At 45.7% G+C, this 17,616-nt stretch overlaps 1 protein-coding gene across 3 annotated transcripts in view; it reads left to right on the forward strand.

The window, feature by feature from the left end:
- The window catches only part of GAD1 (glutamate decarboxylase 1), a 47,495-nt gene that overhangs the window by 6,272 nt on the left and 23,607 nt on the right, over nt 1–17,616 (forward strand). For all 3 annotated transcript variants that reach the window (XM_063644711.1, XM_055289681.2, XM_055289680.2), the window contains exons 4-6: nt 6,033–6,191; nt 7,490–7,732; nt 12,927–13,017. In XM_063644711.1, coding sequence (XP_063500781.1) covers nt 6,033–6,191; nt 7,490–7,732; nt 12,927–13,017 — 493 coding nt within the window. The remainder of the gene's footprint in view (nt 1–6,032; nt 6,192–7,489; nt 7,733–12,926; nt 13,018–17,616) is intronic.

Here is a 17,616-nt window from a genome sequence, read left to right on the forward strand (position 1 = left end):
GGAAAAAGGGAGATTTGTTCGAAGGGACACAGCTGAGTGACTCTGGCTGAACAATGAGGACTTGCTTTCCTTGCTACATTTCACCGACTAAAATTCTCTAGCCTTATCGGGCCAGAAAACACGGATGTCCCCGGGCAGAGGTTGGAGAGGCGCGGGAAGATTAACGAGGGGCTTATTAAAGAGTCATCCGTCAGCTGCTGCGCGCGGGAGATAGCGGCAGAGCAGGCACGGGACACGCCCGCCCGCCCCAGCCCCGGAGCGCCGAGAGCCGCCAGCCGCCTGGGTGCTCTCTGCACCTGATCTTCCCAGCCTCCCTGGGTCCTGGGGCGAGGGCGGTGGCAGTTTGCAGTCAGAGCAGAGTAGCCGCTTTGGGGAACTACTCCCTTCCCTGCTTGGCCGCGCCGCGCCGCGCCCTCCCTGCGTTTCTGGGGCTCTGTCCTCTAGACCCTGGGACTCGGCGTTTAGGGAGGAAGGGGCGCTCGATTCCTAGACCCAACCATTTTCCACCGAAAGCCCAGCCCTGCCGCCGGGCGGCCTGGGGGTTTGGCCTTCTCCCCTGCGCGGGACGCCCGTGGGGCGAGGCCAGGGCTGCATCCCTGTGGTGGGGCAGCCTGCGGCCGCTGATCTTTGTTCTATAAATAGCCCCGTCCCACTCCCACCCCCACCTTGCCGCCATTCTGGGCTTAATGGCGCGTTTCGCGCGAGGTCCCTTCGGCGGCCGCAGCGCTCGGCTTCTGCAGCCGTCATTGTCATGCAGCCAGCCGGGCAGGCAGAACTGAGCGAGCCCTGGGCAGCCGAGGACAGGGTAGGGGCAGGCTCTGGGTGAGGGCTTCTTATCCGCGGCGCCCGGCCTGCTGAGGGTGGGGGGCAGCCCTCATTCACCCCTATCCTGCCCCCTGCTGTCCCCTGCTCCTCTGGCTGCAGGTGCTCCACTTCCGCGGGAATAAAAGGTCTAAGTGCTTCTTATGGGGACATAACCGACGAGTTCAGAAAGGGTAAAGAGGCGGGAAAGAGTGGGGCTTCGCTGGGTCCGGAAATAGGGAACCCGGAGTTGGCCTCAACTCCCCCTCCCCCACTGTCAGCCAAAGCTAGGAGGGAGAGCTCCTGGGGGCTACAGTCCTCAGAGAGCTTCCTCCCTGTGTCTGCTCCCCACAACCCACGGTAGTCTGTTGAGGAGAAATTGCCTTGGGCTAAAATGCCCTGCTTTTGGGGCCACAGGTTAGGAGGCTTCCCATTACCTTTGATTCTGAAAGGAAACCAAACACCAAGATTTATTTTCCACACCTTGAGACAACTTTGGCTTTCCATTTTAATCTAGTGGAGGCAGAGTGCAGTCTTTGGTGTTGGCCCTGGGTCCACAGCTCCCTGCCTGCCTACACACACACACACACCCACCCCTCCTTTCATCCCTGGAGGGATGGACCTGGAGAGTCCCTTCTTGACTTGACACCATCCAGGTTGGTTTACCCTTTCACATTAAAAGAGCAGAGGAACTCATGGTCCTCTTCCCACTTCCAAACCCACTGCCCTGGATGACTCTCAGAAGCACCCTCAGTGCCTTGCCAAAATTCAACCCCCACCCACTCTCCCCCTGCCCTTCCCCGAAAGCCACAGAATGAAGCTGCAAGGAAGGCCCTGGGCCCCACTAGTGGTAGGTACCCTTAGCTCTGGAGGCAGAATCCCCCAGGGAGACTAATCAGCTAGAAGAAACCCATGATCTTGCCAAGAGCTGGAGAGTGCTGCAGGTATGGTGGCATGACCTAAATATGATGAGTTGCAGGGATCCCTAAGTTCTGGCTCCGGGCTCTGCTAACTTCCTAGGGTGTCCTTGGGCTTCCATCACTTATCTCTTGCTGCCAACTACAGCCCCTGAACTGTTTTATGTAGCCTACACTGTGTGTGTGTGTGTGTCTGTGTAATTTTGTATCAAGTGCCAAACCTTAAAAATAGAGAGATTTCAAGTGCTCTCTTTTTCTGGTTTCTCTTGAAAAAACTTGGGGGTGGGCAATGGGGAGGAAAACATGGCAAGTGCTGTTAGCCCAAGAAAATCAGAAAAAGAAGTCATGGTGGCTCACATCTGTAATCCCAACACTTTGGGAGGCCAAGGTGGTAGGATCATTTGAGGCCAGGAGGTTGAGACTAGCCTGAGCAGCATAGGGAGACCCCATCTCTACAAAAACTTTAAAAAAATTAGCCAGGTGTGGTGGCCACATAGCTGCAGTCCTAGCTACTCAGGAGGATGGGGCAGGAGGATCGCTTGAGCCCAGGAGTTTGAGATTACAATGAGCTATGATGGCGCCACTACACTCCAGTCTGGACAACAGCAATAGAGTATGACCCTGTCTCAAAAACAAACAAACAAACAAATGAAAAAGAGCCCCTCTGTCTATGCATATGCAATTCCATGCCATAGCTTGGTGAACAGAGAATGTGCTGGGCTTCAGCTCCCACGTGCCCTGTTGGCCATAGGTGCTTATGCCATGCACAGCTCAAAGCCCCACTTGGCAACAACTGCCTGGAGCCAGGTGCTTTCTAGCTACACATACGTGTGCACACATGCACACACACATACACAGACACACTCTCTCACTGGGCCCCATAAGCCTTTGAGTTTGGCAGCAGGGGTGAGGAACCCGCAGCAGGAGCTCCCCTCAGCTCAGAGGTGGAGTCATGACTTTTTCTCCCCTTGCGGCTGGCCAGTGTGCTAGCACCCAACCAAACACAACTGCAGCTTTGCCTCTCCTCTGCTTTCCTCTTTGCCTCTAAGAATGTAGAGCTCTGTGACCAGTTACCCACAGGCTTAAACTAGGTCCTCGAAGCTGGGGTGTAGAGCAAGAGTGAGTACACTCAGCTTCATTCTCTGGGACCCCTTCTTACAGGACCCCTTGCTAGCCAGGGAAACTGTCAAGGCACTGACCTCCATGTCATCCACCACCTCTTCATCCTTGGAGAAGCAGTTCCTTCCAGGGCCTCTCAGAGCCAAGGGAGGCCTGGATCACCTACCTTTCTGAGGATCCCAGTATTTTAGAAAACAAATACCTTCCTAAACAAAGTGAAAGGCATGACAACATATATATTATATGTTTATATTAGCAAATTAATTGTTTTAACATTAATTATAATGCAGTGTAAGTGTGCTATTCATAACATAATTACAGGATTTAGAGAGGATTCTGATTCCTAGTACATTACTGGAAGTGCAGCCCAAGGAATGAGATGCAGGTTTAAAGCTGTGTTGCAGGGCCGGGAATGGTGGCTCGCACCTGTAATCCCAGCACTTTGGGAGGCCGAGACAGGTGGATCACCTGAGGTCAGGAGTTTGAGACCAGCCTGTACAACATGGCGAAACCCCCATCTCTACTAAAAATACAAAAATTAGCCGGACGTGGTGGTGGGCGCCTGTAATCCCAACTACTTGGGAGACTGAGGCAGGAGAATCACTTGAACCCAGGAGATGGAGGTTGTGGTAAGCAGAGATCATGCCACTGCACTCCAGCCTGGATGACAGAGCGAGACTCCGTCTCAAAAAAAAAAAAAAAAAAAGCTGTGGCGTAATGATCGTTTCTCAGCCTCATCAGGGCATCTCTGGGAAAGCCTGTGTCAAAACCTCAAGCTGAGTTTCTGCTTCCTGCAGCTGCCCAGAGGGAAGGGGCTTCAAGGTGGGGAGACTCAGGGAGTGAGTCAGAAGCCTAATCAGACGTCAGGGACAACAGAGTGGAGGTTCAGCTGGGTAGGATCTCACTGCATGAGGCCACAAGGGTTTGGTCTTTCAAGTCTGGCAAATTCCACAGCTCAATGTTCTGGGATGAGAGGAGCAGTCTCAGAGTTCAGGTGCCATCTGATCCTGCATCCCTCTGGCAAATGAGTGCTGGCTCCTGGTTCTGGACTTTGAGGATTTGGAGGAGGAATTCAGGAAGTAGGCAAAGAGATATGGAAAAGGATACAACCCCATCTTTATACCCGTGTGGAGCTCTATTATAGTGTATTTCCCCCCTTCTCATGTCCTTTGGGCTTTAGTGATAAATGTAAAAGGTGCTGGGAGCAACAAAAAGCTTGGTGGCTCTGCTTTCCCATTCTTCCCTCCAGAAATAGCCCCTGGCTCCCTTGTGTGGGAGGATTCTAATCACCGCAGCCTTCCCATGCATCCCTCCTTCTCCCACCCATCACAGTTGAATTGTAGTCCTGGGAAGCAAAGTTGAATTCTCCAGATTAACTTGCCTTTTTGCACCTCTTGGGACTTTCTTCCAAGTCTGCCTTGTGACACATGTGACTCCCGAAGGATCTTGGTATTTACAGAGACAGCTTTGAGGTCACCAAGAAGCTTAGAACTTTTTCCTCTTTTCAGTGTGCTGCATTTCGGGCTAAGACTGAGGCTCAATTGAAGGAGGAGAAGCCAAGGGAAATAGCAGACGTGTGGGCCAGGAGCCCCACAGGGGATGGTGGAGATGTGGAGGGAGTGTGCTCCACGCTGGCAGGTTCTCCTGCCCTTTTGGCTCAACTCTCCTTCCCCGTTTGCTGCCGGAGTTTGTCCTGCTCACCTCAGGCAGGAGAACTTTCCACTACCCCTGAGGGGCAGAGGTGAGGCACTGAGAATCCCGCCCTGGGCTCAGATCCCTCCTGTCATCTCTGGAGTTCTTGGATGACTAGTTTTATTCCAGCATTGGTCACCATCTGCCAGGCTTATAGGCTCCTGGAGGGCAGGCGATCTGTCTCACTAGCTTTATCAGTCCCCAATCCTAGATGCTTAGCAAACTGTTTTTGTACAACAGGTGCTCAATAAGTACTTATAGAATTAAATGGCAACAGACATAAGATTGAAGCTTTTTTTTGTCTTGCAATACCTTCATTCAAGGAGAGGGGGTGGTGCAAGAAAAGCTGCATTCAGGTTTGCATTCAGAAAAATACCACTTATGTTCAACCCTCTGAGCATTACCTGGTGCTGGAGGAAAGTGTCTGCCCGAATCCTCTGTGTTGGACCTCACTCCTTCTCCTTCTGCCGTCCTCACCCCTCCTCCTTCTGCTGTCCTCCCTCTGCTGTCCTCACCCTCCTCCCTCCGCAGTCCTAACCTCCCTCCCTCTGCTATCCTCATCCCCTTCCCTCTGCTATCCTCATCCCCTTCCCTCTGCTATCCTCATCCCCTTCCCTCTGCTGTCCTCACCCTCCTCCCTCTGCTGTCCTCACCCTCCTCCCTCTGTGTCCTCACCCTCCTCCCTCTGCTGTCCTCACCTCTCCTCCCTCTGCTGTCCTCACCCTCCTCCCTCTGCCGTCCTCACCCTCCTCCCTCTGCTGTCCCCACCCTCTTCCCTCTGCTGTCCTCACCCTCCTCCCTCTGCTGTCCTCACCCTCCTCCCTCTACTGTCCTCACCCCTCCTCTCTCTGCTGTCCTCACCCCTCCTCTCTCTGCTGTCCTTACCCCTCCTCTCTCTGCTGTCCTAACCCCTCCTCTTCCCTCTGCCATCCTCACCTCTCCTCCCTCTGCTGTCCTTGCCTTCCTCCCTCTGCTGTCCTTGTCCTCCTCTCTCTGCTGTCCTCACCCTCCTCCCTCTGCTGTCCTCATCATCTTTCCTCTGCTGTCCTCACCCTCCTCCCTCTGCTGTCCTCCCCTCTCCTCCTCCCTCTGCTGTTCTCTCCCCTCCTCATTCTGGTTATACAGCCCATAAACAGTGTTGGCAGCATCTTCTCTGATTGTGTCCCCTCCTTTAAAGCCCTATCCTGGGGCTGGTCACTGGAGTGGAAGCTGTCCAGCTTACTTAATTGTGAGTTCACTGTCACATTCAGAGAGGAGAACAGGCTTCACTTACTGTTTTTCTCTCTTGCATGACTGGGTCTCTGCCACTGATGACACTTGGCACTGCCCCCCTCCCTGCCTGAAGGCGAGCAGTGCCAGAGCCACTGTATTTAAAACACAGACACTCACTTCTTTTCTTAGGAGAAACAAGAGCCCTGCTTGGAGAGTTAATCCGCTCTGCAGCTGACCCTCAGGGACTGGGCAGTTTGCAGCACTTTCTCTGACCAGCTTCTTGTGCCATAGGCTTCTTGCAAAGGACCAACAGCCTGGAAGAGAAGAGTCGCCTTGTGAGTGCCTTCAAGGAGAGGCAGTCCTCCAAGAACCTGCTTTCCTGTGAAAACAGCGACCGGGAGGCCCGCTTCCGGCGCACAGAGACGGACTTCTCCAATCTGTTTGCTAGAGGTAGCCCCTGCCCCACTCCCACCCCATGCTAGCCAGTAGATTTCTTATTTGAGTTTCTTGACTTTTTCCTGCAATTTTACTTCTTTTATCAAGAAATGTCATTATTCTCTCTGAATCCACAGGAAACTGCTTTTGTGACTTTGGGAGAATATAATTGACTCCCTCCCTCCCTGCTGCCCAGGTCTCCATCATTTTGGAAACTGGATGAAGGCAGTCAATAAAAGTCAACTCTAAAGACACTCGAGAGAACAAATATGGATTCATAGACTCTCAGAGTCGAAGGAACCTTGCATATAAGAAAATCTAATGATTTCCTTAATAACATTTGTCTTGCAAGATTGGCCACACACATACACACAAAATCACACTATGGGAAGTTGCATGCTGAGCCTCATAACCAACGAGTGTCCTGGAACTTGTTTTCCTTTCAGAGATGTTTCACTATCCCCTGCTGCCCCACAACTCTCGTCTTAGGAGGTGGTTTACCAGTCTCTCCCAAAGAGCTCACAGGTAGATCCACTGCCATCCCCTTCCATGAACTTCCCATAGGGCCACAGAAGGCAGACCAGAGTATTAAACAGTATGTCCCTAAAACCCTGGAGCTAACCCAGGGAGTCACAGAGAGTATCGTGCACAGCTGCACAGCCTGCCTGTGAGCTACAGAATTGGGCCCCTACAGCTTTTTTCCCTGCCTAACCTCTAGCCTGACTACTGCAGAGCCTGTCACCTAAAGTCACCTCTGGATATCTCAAAGTCCAGGCCTAAAAGGATGGGGTCAAGAAAGAGGCAGGGGTTCCCTGTCCCACCTTCTTGAGCCCCATCTTCCAGCTCCAGTTTCCTGTCTCAGGACACCGCCAAGGACCACCCTCTTCAGGGGGGACCTCAGCCTCTACTCATAGAGGCCTTACCCTCTGATGCCAACAGACCAAGCACATCACAACACCAAACCCTGGTCCCAGGGGAGCATGACAGATGCCCCCTCCATCACATTCCTCACAGGTGCCCATTCAACCTGCCGATGACAACCGCAGTCGCAGGTTGTTCACGGCGTCTCAGAGCACTTAATTCCATATCTGAGCAGCCTGTCAGAAAGGCTGTGAACCCCCAGGAAGCATGTGCAAAACTTCTGTGTATATGCATTTTTCTGGGGATGTGGTATGTCAGATTCTCAGTGCACATACATATCCCGGAATGAAATCAGGCCTATACAGATAGCATTGTTAATATTAGAGGTCTCTGGGCTGAAGAAATCTAGATATGAGTCAGGTGATAACCATTCATTGCTCTCCTCAATTCAGATCTGCTTCCGGCTAAGAACGGTGAGGAGCAAACCGTGCAGTTCCTCCTGGAAGTGGTGGATATACTCCTCAACTATGTCCGCAAGACATTTGATCGCTCCACCAAGGTGCTGGACTTCCATCATCCACACCAGTTGCTGGAAGGCATGGAGGGCTTCAACTTGGAGCTCTCTGACCACCCCGAGTCCCTGGAGCAGATCTTGGTTGACTGCAGAGACACCTTGAAATATGGGGTTCGCACAGGTAAGGGGGAGAGTTGGGTAGACAGGTGGTGGCAACTTTGCCCTCCATCTCATCCTTGCCAGTTGTGAGGATATCAAACTTGTGTTGGAGGAAAAACACAGCCCTGGTGAGAGAAGGCGGCAAAGTACCCAGTGACCACAAGAACAAGCTTGGGCAGTAATAGTTGGTGGAGGGACCCGACCCAGGCAAAAGTTCATCATCATATATCATGGTAAAAGTAGATAAAAAAGATACAAATGCTTGGTGCTAGGTCAAGTTCTGTATAAAGAGTTTTCATTCTGGCCAAGCACAATGGCTCATGCCTACAATCCCAGCACTTTGGGAGGCCAAGGTGGGCAGAATGCTTGAGCTCAGGAGTTCAAGACCAGCCTGGGCAACATGGTGAAACCTTGTCTCTCTCTCTCTCTCTCTCTATATATATATATAATATATATATGTTTATATATATATGAAAATGAGCTGAGAATGGTGGCTTGCACCTGTAGTCCCAGCTACTCAGGAGGCTGAGGCCAAGAGGCAGAGGCTGCAGTAAGCCAAGATCGTGCCACTGCACTCCAGCCTGGGCAACAGATCGGGACCCTATCTCAAAAAAAAAGAATTTTCATTCTTGGATTTAGGCTGTTCACAACCTAAAGAGAGCAGAATGACCCATCCTCTGCTTCTTTTCTTGCCTCCATTTTCAGGTCTATTTCATTCTGATAAATCCTGCCCTTGCCTGTCCCTGACACTGGGGAGAATTGGGCTATTTCCCCTCCCTTTCCCTATTAGTTTCCTAGGAATGCCATTATAAATGACCACAAATTGGATGGCTCAAAACAATAGAAATTTGTTCTCTCACAATTCTGGAGGCTAGGAGTTTAAAATCAAGGTGCTGGCTATGCTGTCTCTGATGGCTCTTGGAGAGGATCCACCCTTGCCTCTACCAGCTTCCAGGTGTTGTGGATATTCCTTGGCATTTGTTGGCTTGTAGATGCATCGCTCCAACCTCTGCCTTCACTTCACATGGCCTTCTTCCTGTGTGTGTGTCCAAATTTCCCTCTCCTCATAAGAATGCCAGTCGTTGGATTAAGGCCCACCCCAATCCAGCATGACCTCATCTTAACATGATTACATCTGCAAAGACCCGATTTCCAAATAAGGTCACATTCACAGGAACTTGTGACATTCACAGGACTTGAACACATCTTTTTGAGGAACACAATTCAACCCATGATACCTTTTACCGGCTAGGCCAAAAAGATACATGCACACCCACACACACACACACACACACACACACACACGCCTTCTCATTCTACTGCAACTTCTGGAACTTAGGACACTCTGAGTCACTAAATTCTATTTCCAATGGAAGTCCTTGAGGATGTCCTCTTGCCTCCTTTTCATGTTCCAGGAGCCCTCTCTAATCAGCAATCCTCATCAAAGCAGTTGCTTTCCAATTGCCTCAAGTTCAAGGACTTTGGGGCCTCTGTCTGAGATGCTTAGAAACAGCTCAGACTGTGGACTAAGCCCAGGAGTGACGCAGTGGTTTCTTCTCCCTATAACTCTCTCCACACTACAGTCTGGCTTTCCTGAGCTCTCAGGCAGACAGATCTAGAAGAATTGACAGTCTCCAGCATAGTTGCCACCACAGGGGAAGCCCCAAGGCCACAACTGGCAATCCTGTGTTCTTTCTTCTTCTTTGTCTCTCCTTTATTTTCCCTCTCATTCTTCCTCGTCATTTGAAGATAGATTTAAGACTGAGACTAGGAGGCTGGTGGTGATAGAGCTGAGTAAGACTATTGGATGTCAAAAACAAAGTGTTATAATGAAATGATGCTGGCCAAAGACGCTTTTTAAAATGAGGAATCCCAGAGAGCTGCTGAGGTCTGCCAACACCACTGGAATAAGTGTAGCTTCATTAAATGACTGCTGGTACACAAGACTCAATTATATGTACAAAATTTATGTTGTTTGATTTTTAAAGAAAAGCACTCTATCAATTTACATTTAGTTACTTCTCATCTTGGTCAGATGGCTAATATATTCCTGATGGAAAACAAATGTGTTATTTGGCTGCATTTTAAAAAGAGTCAGAATTCCCCATGTATGTTTAGCTTGACTTGCTTTGGTGTGATATTTTGAACTTTGCCAGTTTGCTCTACATGTGCTTTCTCAGAGAGATGAGAACTACATCATTTTATTATGAAAGCCCAGAATGGTGTTGTCCCTCAAATAAAAATACATGATTTTGTCATAATATCATCTAATATTATCTACAAAACCAAAGCATCTTGTGGTCAGAGAAAGTACTGACGGGCCTGGCCTGGTGGCTCACACTCGTTGTCCCATCACGTTGGCAGGCTGGCAGGTGGATCACGTGAGCTCAGGAGTTCAAGACTAACCTGGGCAAAACCCCATCTCTACCAAAAATACAAAAATTACCTGAGCGTGGTAGTGTGCACCTGTGATCCCAGCTACTCTGGAGGCTGAAGTGGGAGGATCACTTGAGCCCGGGAGGCGGAGGTTGCAGTGAGCTGAGATCATGCCACTGCACCACTCCAGCCTGGGTGACAGCAGGACCCTGTTTCAAAAAAAAAAAAAAAAAAAAGCAGAGAGAGAGAAAGCATTGACTTTTATTAGTCCACTGTATGAACTCACTTAGGTACTTAGCCTGCAAACATTCATTTTTGTTTCTCAGAGTTGCTTCCTGGGGCAGATATTTGTCTTTACAGAGTTCACAGTCTTCCAAGCAATGTGAAACCTCCTGCTATATCTCAGGATTTTGGCCCTGATAAAAGCATGCTGTTGCTGCCATGTCAAAACAGCTCCTGGTTGCTGATGTGGAAATTAAGCATAGATAAGGAGCAATAGGGTAAACCCCACAGGTAGCTACACACAGTAGAAAGTATTTTTTCAAGAATATTAATGCATTAATAGGCTCAGCCAAAATAATGAATTGGGTTTTAATAGTGAAAACATACTGATCCGGGTATAGTCTGTGAAGAGATGATGGCATTTAGAAATTTCTCTATAAATTAATAAAAGACTTCTTTTAAAAAATGAACCAGCCTATAGAGATTTCCCATGAACTAACAGGCACCAGTCAGCCTTCAGCCACAGCAGCTACTTAAGTGATTTGTAGATATGCTGGATTCCCTTCCCCAACATAATATTATTGTATCCATAAATATTCATTCATTTTTTTTTCTGAGATGGAGTTTCAGTCTTGTTGCCCAAGCTGGAGTGGACTGCAGTGGCGTGATCTCGGCTCACTGCAACCTCCCCTCTTGGGTTCAGGCGATTCCCCTGCCTCACCCTCCTGAGAAGCTGGGAATATAGGTACATGCCACTATGCCTGGCTAATTTTTGTATTTTTTTAGTAGAGATGGGGTTTCACCATGTTGGCCAGGCTGGTCTTGAACTCCTGACTTCAGATGACCCACCCGCCTTGGCCTCCCAAAGTGTTGGGATTGCAGGCATGAGCCACCATGCCTGGCCCAATATTCATTCTTAAGAACTTTTTTAAAAAATCCACAATGTCATATGTCATACCTGAAAAAAAATTTATAGCTCCTTAATGAAATATTTAGTCAGTTTTCAAATTTCCAATTGTATCATGAACATCATAAATGCTCTAATTTAGTTAAACTCATTTGAATCAGGATCCAAATAAGTTTCTGACATGCGGTTGTTTGCCATGTCTCCTAATCAAGAGCTCTCCCCCTCCAACTCTTCTTTTTTTTCTTGTAGTTTATTTGTAGGAAAACTTTACTTTAAAAAATAATTCTTTCCTTCTCCCCCTACCTGAATTTAGGCCATGAGCGGCCCAGCACCATATCTATCATCTGTTATTTTCATCCAATATAGAGAATTGAAATTGAAATTGAAATTGAAACTATTTTGTTACTTAATAGAAATTCTGGTAGATATAAGATTTGGGGGCACAAGGTTGTAACCATAAGCTAAAAATAAGATTTTGAAGGACTTTGTGTCCTTTATATTTTAATGGACAAAGAGATACTATTTCACTTTGTGTTAATCTCTCTGTCTTTGTCCATCTTTTGTTTCTGCCAAGCTGTATGGTTTTGATACATTATCAAATAGCGTTATTGCATTTATTTACCATTCAGTCTTGTCTTAAAATGAAGTGTTATTGTTAAAAGTTTTTAAATGGATATTGCATATATATTTTAATGGCTTTCAATAAATGTGTTGTTTCAAAAGACCTCAGATTCTGTTGGCAATGAGCAAAGTAGAGTAACGTGGAATCATTTAACTATCTAGGATAGTCCACATGAATATCTAGAATATGGCCCCATACTTAAACTAAGTTTACTAGTTATGCTTCTTTTAGTTTTCTCTAAAAACCAGTGTTATTTTGTGAGGGCTCTTAAGATGCAGAGATTGGTATCTTCTGATATAAGAAGTCATAGTCCAGATGTTCTGAATCACATCTAGGGAAGAATAGAGATTCTCAGAGAGGAGAGTCAGACCAGGAACATTCTAACACTAGCTCTTTGACCGTTTTTGTTTTTTTTTTTTTCAGAAGCAAAGGCAATTTCCACTGGAAACACAGCAGTCAGCATATCTTTCTAACACCAGTTCCCAGCTACACGTCCCTAGATAATCTATTGCGTTGACTCCTTCCTGACAGCTGAGCCAAGCCTGCTGATGTGGAGTTGAGTTTTCTGTTGAATGCTAAGTTGGCAAAAACTTGGCAACAATCCTGAATTTGCTGAGAGCAAAGCCTGTTAAAGCATACTGTGGGTTGCACAGGGATTTAGATTTACGTAGCAAAAGCAATTATTTCACCAACAACTGAATGAGTGAAATAGGCTGCCCATTTCACAGAGGAGAGCTAAGTTATCTCAGCCATAAATTTAATTTGAAGGTCATTTGACTATATATACATTGGCAAAACACATCAAAACACAAAACACTGGAAAGCATGATTTGTTTCATGATATTGGATATTATTCTTTAAAAGCATGATGCTTTAGAAACATAGAAGTTTGAGGGACATCATGAATGCTAATGGTTGGTATAGGGTGGGTCAACCTGCCCTTCCTTCTTCAATATCCTTGAGCAGCCTTATTCTAAATATCACTGGGATGGAAGCCCCAACAGTGTGACCCAGTGGGGCAGGCCATTTGCCTTGAAGATAGGTTGAGAAATCTGCATTTGCCTTCATGCTTTTCTGTTTCCTCTCTAGGTCATCCTCGATTTTTCAACCAGCTCTCCACTGGATTGGATATTATTGGCCTAGCTGGAGAATGGCTGACATCAACAGCCAATACCAATATGTAAGTCTCATATGTTTTCATATAAGCAACCCTGATGTATGACTATGGCTTGTTGCTTTAAAAGTTCAATCCCAGTGGTTCTATTTTATTAAAGTTTCCCTGGTCATTTTTTCTCTTAAAATCTTTAGGTTTATCATAGTTCTGATTTAATGGTAAATACTTGATAAACTATTGTTGAATTTAATAATGGAATTCAAGAAAAGCATGGTCATGAGAAATAATAACTCTAACTTCCAAAATGTAGTGTTGAAATTTCATGTTAAGAGACCCATTTCTCTTAATGGTGTATCTAAAGAGGTTATGTTTTGAGGTATGATCTTGGTTTTACCTTTTTCCACCCAAGCACATTGGTCCTTATCATTTAGGTCATATTTCTTCCATAATTAAAGCAGCCATAAACCTACAAACCAATCTGATCAACCTATTGCTTAACTAAAAATTCTAAAACAAAATTCAGCCAGTACTGATACAGTATATATTCTTTTCAAAATAAGTGATTGTTTTTCTAAATGTGACATTTTTTTCATACTTGTGTAGGCAAAGCCTTTCTTTGTTTCTAAGTTCTTGAAAATTTACACAAAACTGACTCTAAGGTCCTGTAGGGTATGGGGGTACAAGTACTACCTGGCTAGTCTTATAGCAACCATCCCAGATTTTCCTCTACATAAATTTGCCCTTTTTTAAGAAAATGTCAGATTACTAATTGATGGAGGGTCATCAGAGTACTGCCTTTGCTCTCAACACTAATGACAATGTTTTACCAGTATCTATACATCCAGACAATGGCACTACATTCTATTAAAGTATCCAAAGGAAAATAATAAAACAAATATCTTATAATAATTTAAAAACAACTATATAAGAATTATATGGGTGTCCATCACTGTGGAAATATTCAGAAAATAGCCACTCACTTTTTATGTTCATAGAAAAGTAGGTTCCAAAAAATGAATTTAGGTAAAAGGGTAGTATTGCTTAAAATGAGAAAATCCATTTGATATCAAGATAGAATGTAAATTATTGAAGTTTAAGGTAGTCTGTTTTTCTTAAACGGCTCTCAGCCAGAAAACCTGAAGGCCATTTAAAATTATATAGTGACCCATATGTATTCTAAAGCTGTTCAATGCTGTGACTCAAAATACTTCACTATATTCAGAAAAGTTTCTATTAATTAAGGATTCCTGTTTTCTTGGCTAATTTAAAACAACGGTGACAAATTTTAAAGAGCAAATGTGACAAGTGAAGCCTTTGGTAATAAAAAGCATAAAAGATTAAACTGATTGAAAAACTAAAATGATTTTCATGCTCTCTGCTTGCAAGTCATGGTTAGCTTCACAGAGTGTCCATGTTGGGTCACTGAGATTTGGAAGGGCCAAGAGGAATACAGGTCAAAGATACAGTTGTTTGGAATTTGAAAAAAAAGCTCCATTTAGCAATCTTTACTGTATTGTGATTTTTGAGATAAAAATATACCAGCCAGCACAGACATCATAGTAGAGTTAATTATAATTTGAGAAAAGACACTAATGTTTAATTGTAGTATCTAGCACTAAGAACAATTTAAATTAGGAAATACAGTTGTTGTTCTTAACTCAACTATTTGGAAAATAAGAGAGAAAAACAGAGTAAAAGATACATATCTATTAAAGTCCAAGTACCCATATTAATACAGGCACTGAATTTACTCAGCACCCTTAAGTGTGTGTTCTGCAGGGCACTCAGCTGCTTTTTCCATGTATATATATGTCTCCAATCTCAAGGTAAATAAGGGACCTCCCCCCTTTCAACCACTTATGACCAGATATTCCTAAACCAGAAAAATCCCACAAATTCTCCTTTTTTGGCATGTGTCCATAAAACCAAAGTCCCTTACTATTCTCTTAGCTCAGCTGCAAAACAGTAAAATGTGTCCCAGCCATCTGAGGTCAAGGCCAATCCAACTAAATGACATGTAGTAATTGCAGCTGTACTGAATGGGAGATATTTATAAAATATGACCGATTCCAACAGATCGATAGAGAAGGTTATTTAAAATAGCAAAATAGTTTCTGTCAGTTCTAGAGACAAGGCATTGTCTGAAGAAGTAATAACTATTATCTAGAAATTGTTCTAAGCCAGTTGCCCTGGAAGATCATGAAATGTGGCAGCACTGTCAGGAGCTGAGGCAAAATTTGCTCCCTTGTGACAATTCCTTCTCCAATTGGGAACAGTGTTCAAAATAAGTCTGGGAAAGAATGGCAAAAGGATCTTTCTATGGCAGTGCAGGATTTATTTAGTGATAATGCCTGGTGTTAGGTCCTGTACTCCCACTGAGTTTAGGTGGCACCTGACAGAAAATAAGAACTATATTCCTCAGTCATAGCCTCTTTAAAAGAACGATCCAATAACCTGACTCAGGTGCAAAGTGCAAGGTGTCTGACTATTAGAATAGAAAGACCGTAGGTCGGGCGCGGTGGCTCACACCTGTAATCCCAGCACTTTGGGAGGCCAAGGTGGATGGGTCACCTAAAATGGGAGTTCAAGGCCAGCCTGGCCAACATGGTGAAACTCCGCGTCTACTAAAAACACAAAAATGAGCCGGGTGTGGTGGCGGGTGCCTGTAATCCCAGCTACTCAGGAGGCTGAGGCAGGAGAATCGCTTGAGCCTGGGAGGTGGAGGTTGCAGTGAGCTGAGACTATGCCACTGCACTCCAGCCTGGGCGACAGAACAAGACTCCATCTCAAAAAAAAAAAAAAAAAATCTATGTCCATGCCTTTACACCTGCTTTTGCACATAGCTGTGCAGTATATTCTTCTAAGCAACGACCCAGTGAAGATCCAAAGAAAACTTCACAAATATGTAGTTGTCCAAGACACATACAGCTCTTTTCTTCCAGAACAGGGCCATCAAGCACAGTTGTGCAGGTTGAGCAGGGCCCGAGTGTAAACAACAGCCTGCCCTCAAACATCTAATGGCAATACATAATCTTAATGGCAAGATCTATCATAACCCTTTTCTATGAGGTTATGATTTCAAGCATCTAGCACTTTATTTTCATAGAAAATATCCAGGAGAAATTCTCTGTGGGAGTTATTCATCATTTTACACCACCGGGCAGGTCATTAGAGAGGAGCCTGCAGTAAGCAGTTCTCGTATGTCACGGAAAAGCAGCTGTGACATAGACTTGGAATTCTGGTTAAACACACTAACTCGGAGATCTTAAAACAAATCAATGAATTTCTCTGAACCTCAGTTTCCTCATCAGGAAAATGGAGGATAATAGTATCCATCCTACAGAGTGGTTCTGAAGACTAAAAATGGCTCCAGTCCTAAGTGCCTAGTGTGTACAAGGTACAGTGTGTGCACCTAGGAAAGGCAACCACCGCATAGTCACTGTTGCTATTCGAGACCTTCCTGACTCTTTTATTTCTGCACAGTAGAGTGTTTCCCTAAGCTCCCCTCAGCTATGTTACCTTTTAAGGTGAAGACGTACTACCTGTCACATCTGTAAGGAGAAGAAGTCAAGAGGAGTATCAGGATAGAGTCAGCATGGAGGATTATTTCTCTCATTAAAGAAGTTCCCAGTTTGACAGTCACCAGGGATCCAGATTTTGTGTCCCTTTCTAATCCCTATTGTAGCACATGGCTCCCATCCTCAAAGTTGCATTATGGTGCAGCCTGGCTGCTGAAGCTCCAGCCATCACTCCGGTGTTCCAGAACTCAGAAAGGAAGGGAGAAAGGGAGGAAGGGAGGAAGGAAGGAAGGGAGGAAGGGAGGAAGGGAGGGAGGTGGGGAAGGGAGGGAGGGAGGGAGGGAGGGAGGGAGGGAGGGAAGGGCAAAAGAGACATACTCCTTTTTGATTTAAAAAAAAAAAAAAACCTTCTCAAAAGTCTCACACATTTCCATAAAGCGTCTTTAGCCAGAACATAGTCCAAGACTACACCAAAAAAGGGTAGAAAATATAATTTTTGATCAGAGTGAACAGCAACCCTAAATAAAATTTAACAAAGCAAGGGAAAATTGATACGGCTAGCAACAAGCAGACTCTGCCACACAAGAACTACAGCTTGTTGACAGTCAATTTGCCTTCGCTCTGAGTGAACCCCTCTGGGAAGGTGAGTTGAACCACTGCAAAAGGGCTGACTCACTTCCCTACTCAGAATATAGACATGCTCAGAATGCTCCTCTAGTGTCACTCCATGAACGCCACCATCCTACTGTTTTAAATCTTTACTTCCAATCCCATGTTCTTATGCTTCAACCCAGAGCTTCCGTCAGGTTTAGTTTCTGGTTCTGACTCTGAAATGTAATCTTATACTTTGACTTTAGCATCTAACCAGCTTCTTCTGAATTCATATTTGACCTTTGATCTTTTGACTTCATTTGCTTTCCTCAGTCATTTAGGAAAAGGGTACCCAACCTGGAATCCAGGTTGCAAGAGAAGAATCTCCTATAGTTCTATACAAAATGATGTGCCTATCTTCATTTTTTACTTGGAGAGAAGGACTACAGATTTCCTAGGATTCCCAAAGGGATCTGTAGTCCCAATTAGGTGAAGAACCACTGGGCATGGTGGCTCACAACTGTAATCTCAGAACTTTGGGAGGCGAAGGCGGGAG

Source organism: Symphalangus syndactylus, chromosome 8 (assembly GCF_028878055.3).
Source record: "Symphalangus syndactylus isolate Jambi chromosome 8, NHGRI_mSymSyn1-v2.1_pri, whole genome shotgun sequence".
Classification (NCBI taxonomy): domain Eukaryota; kingdom Metazoa; phylum Chordata; class Mammalia; order Primates; family Hylobatidae; genus Symphalangus; species Symphalangus syndactylus.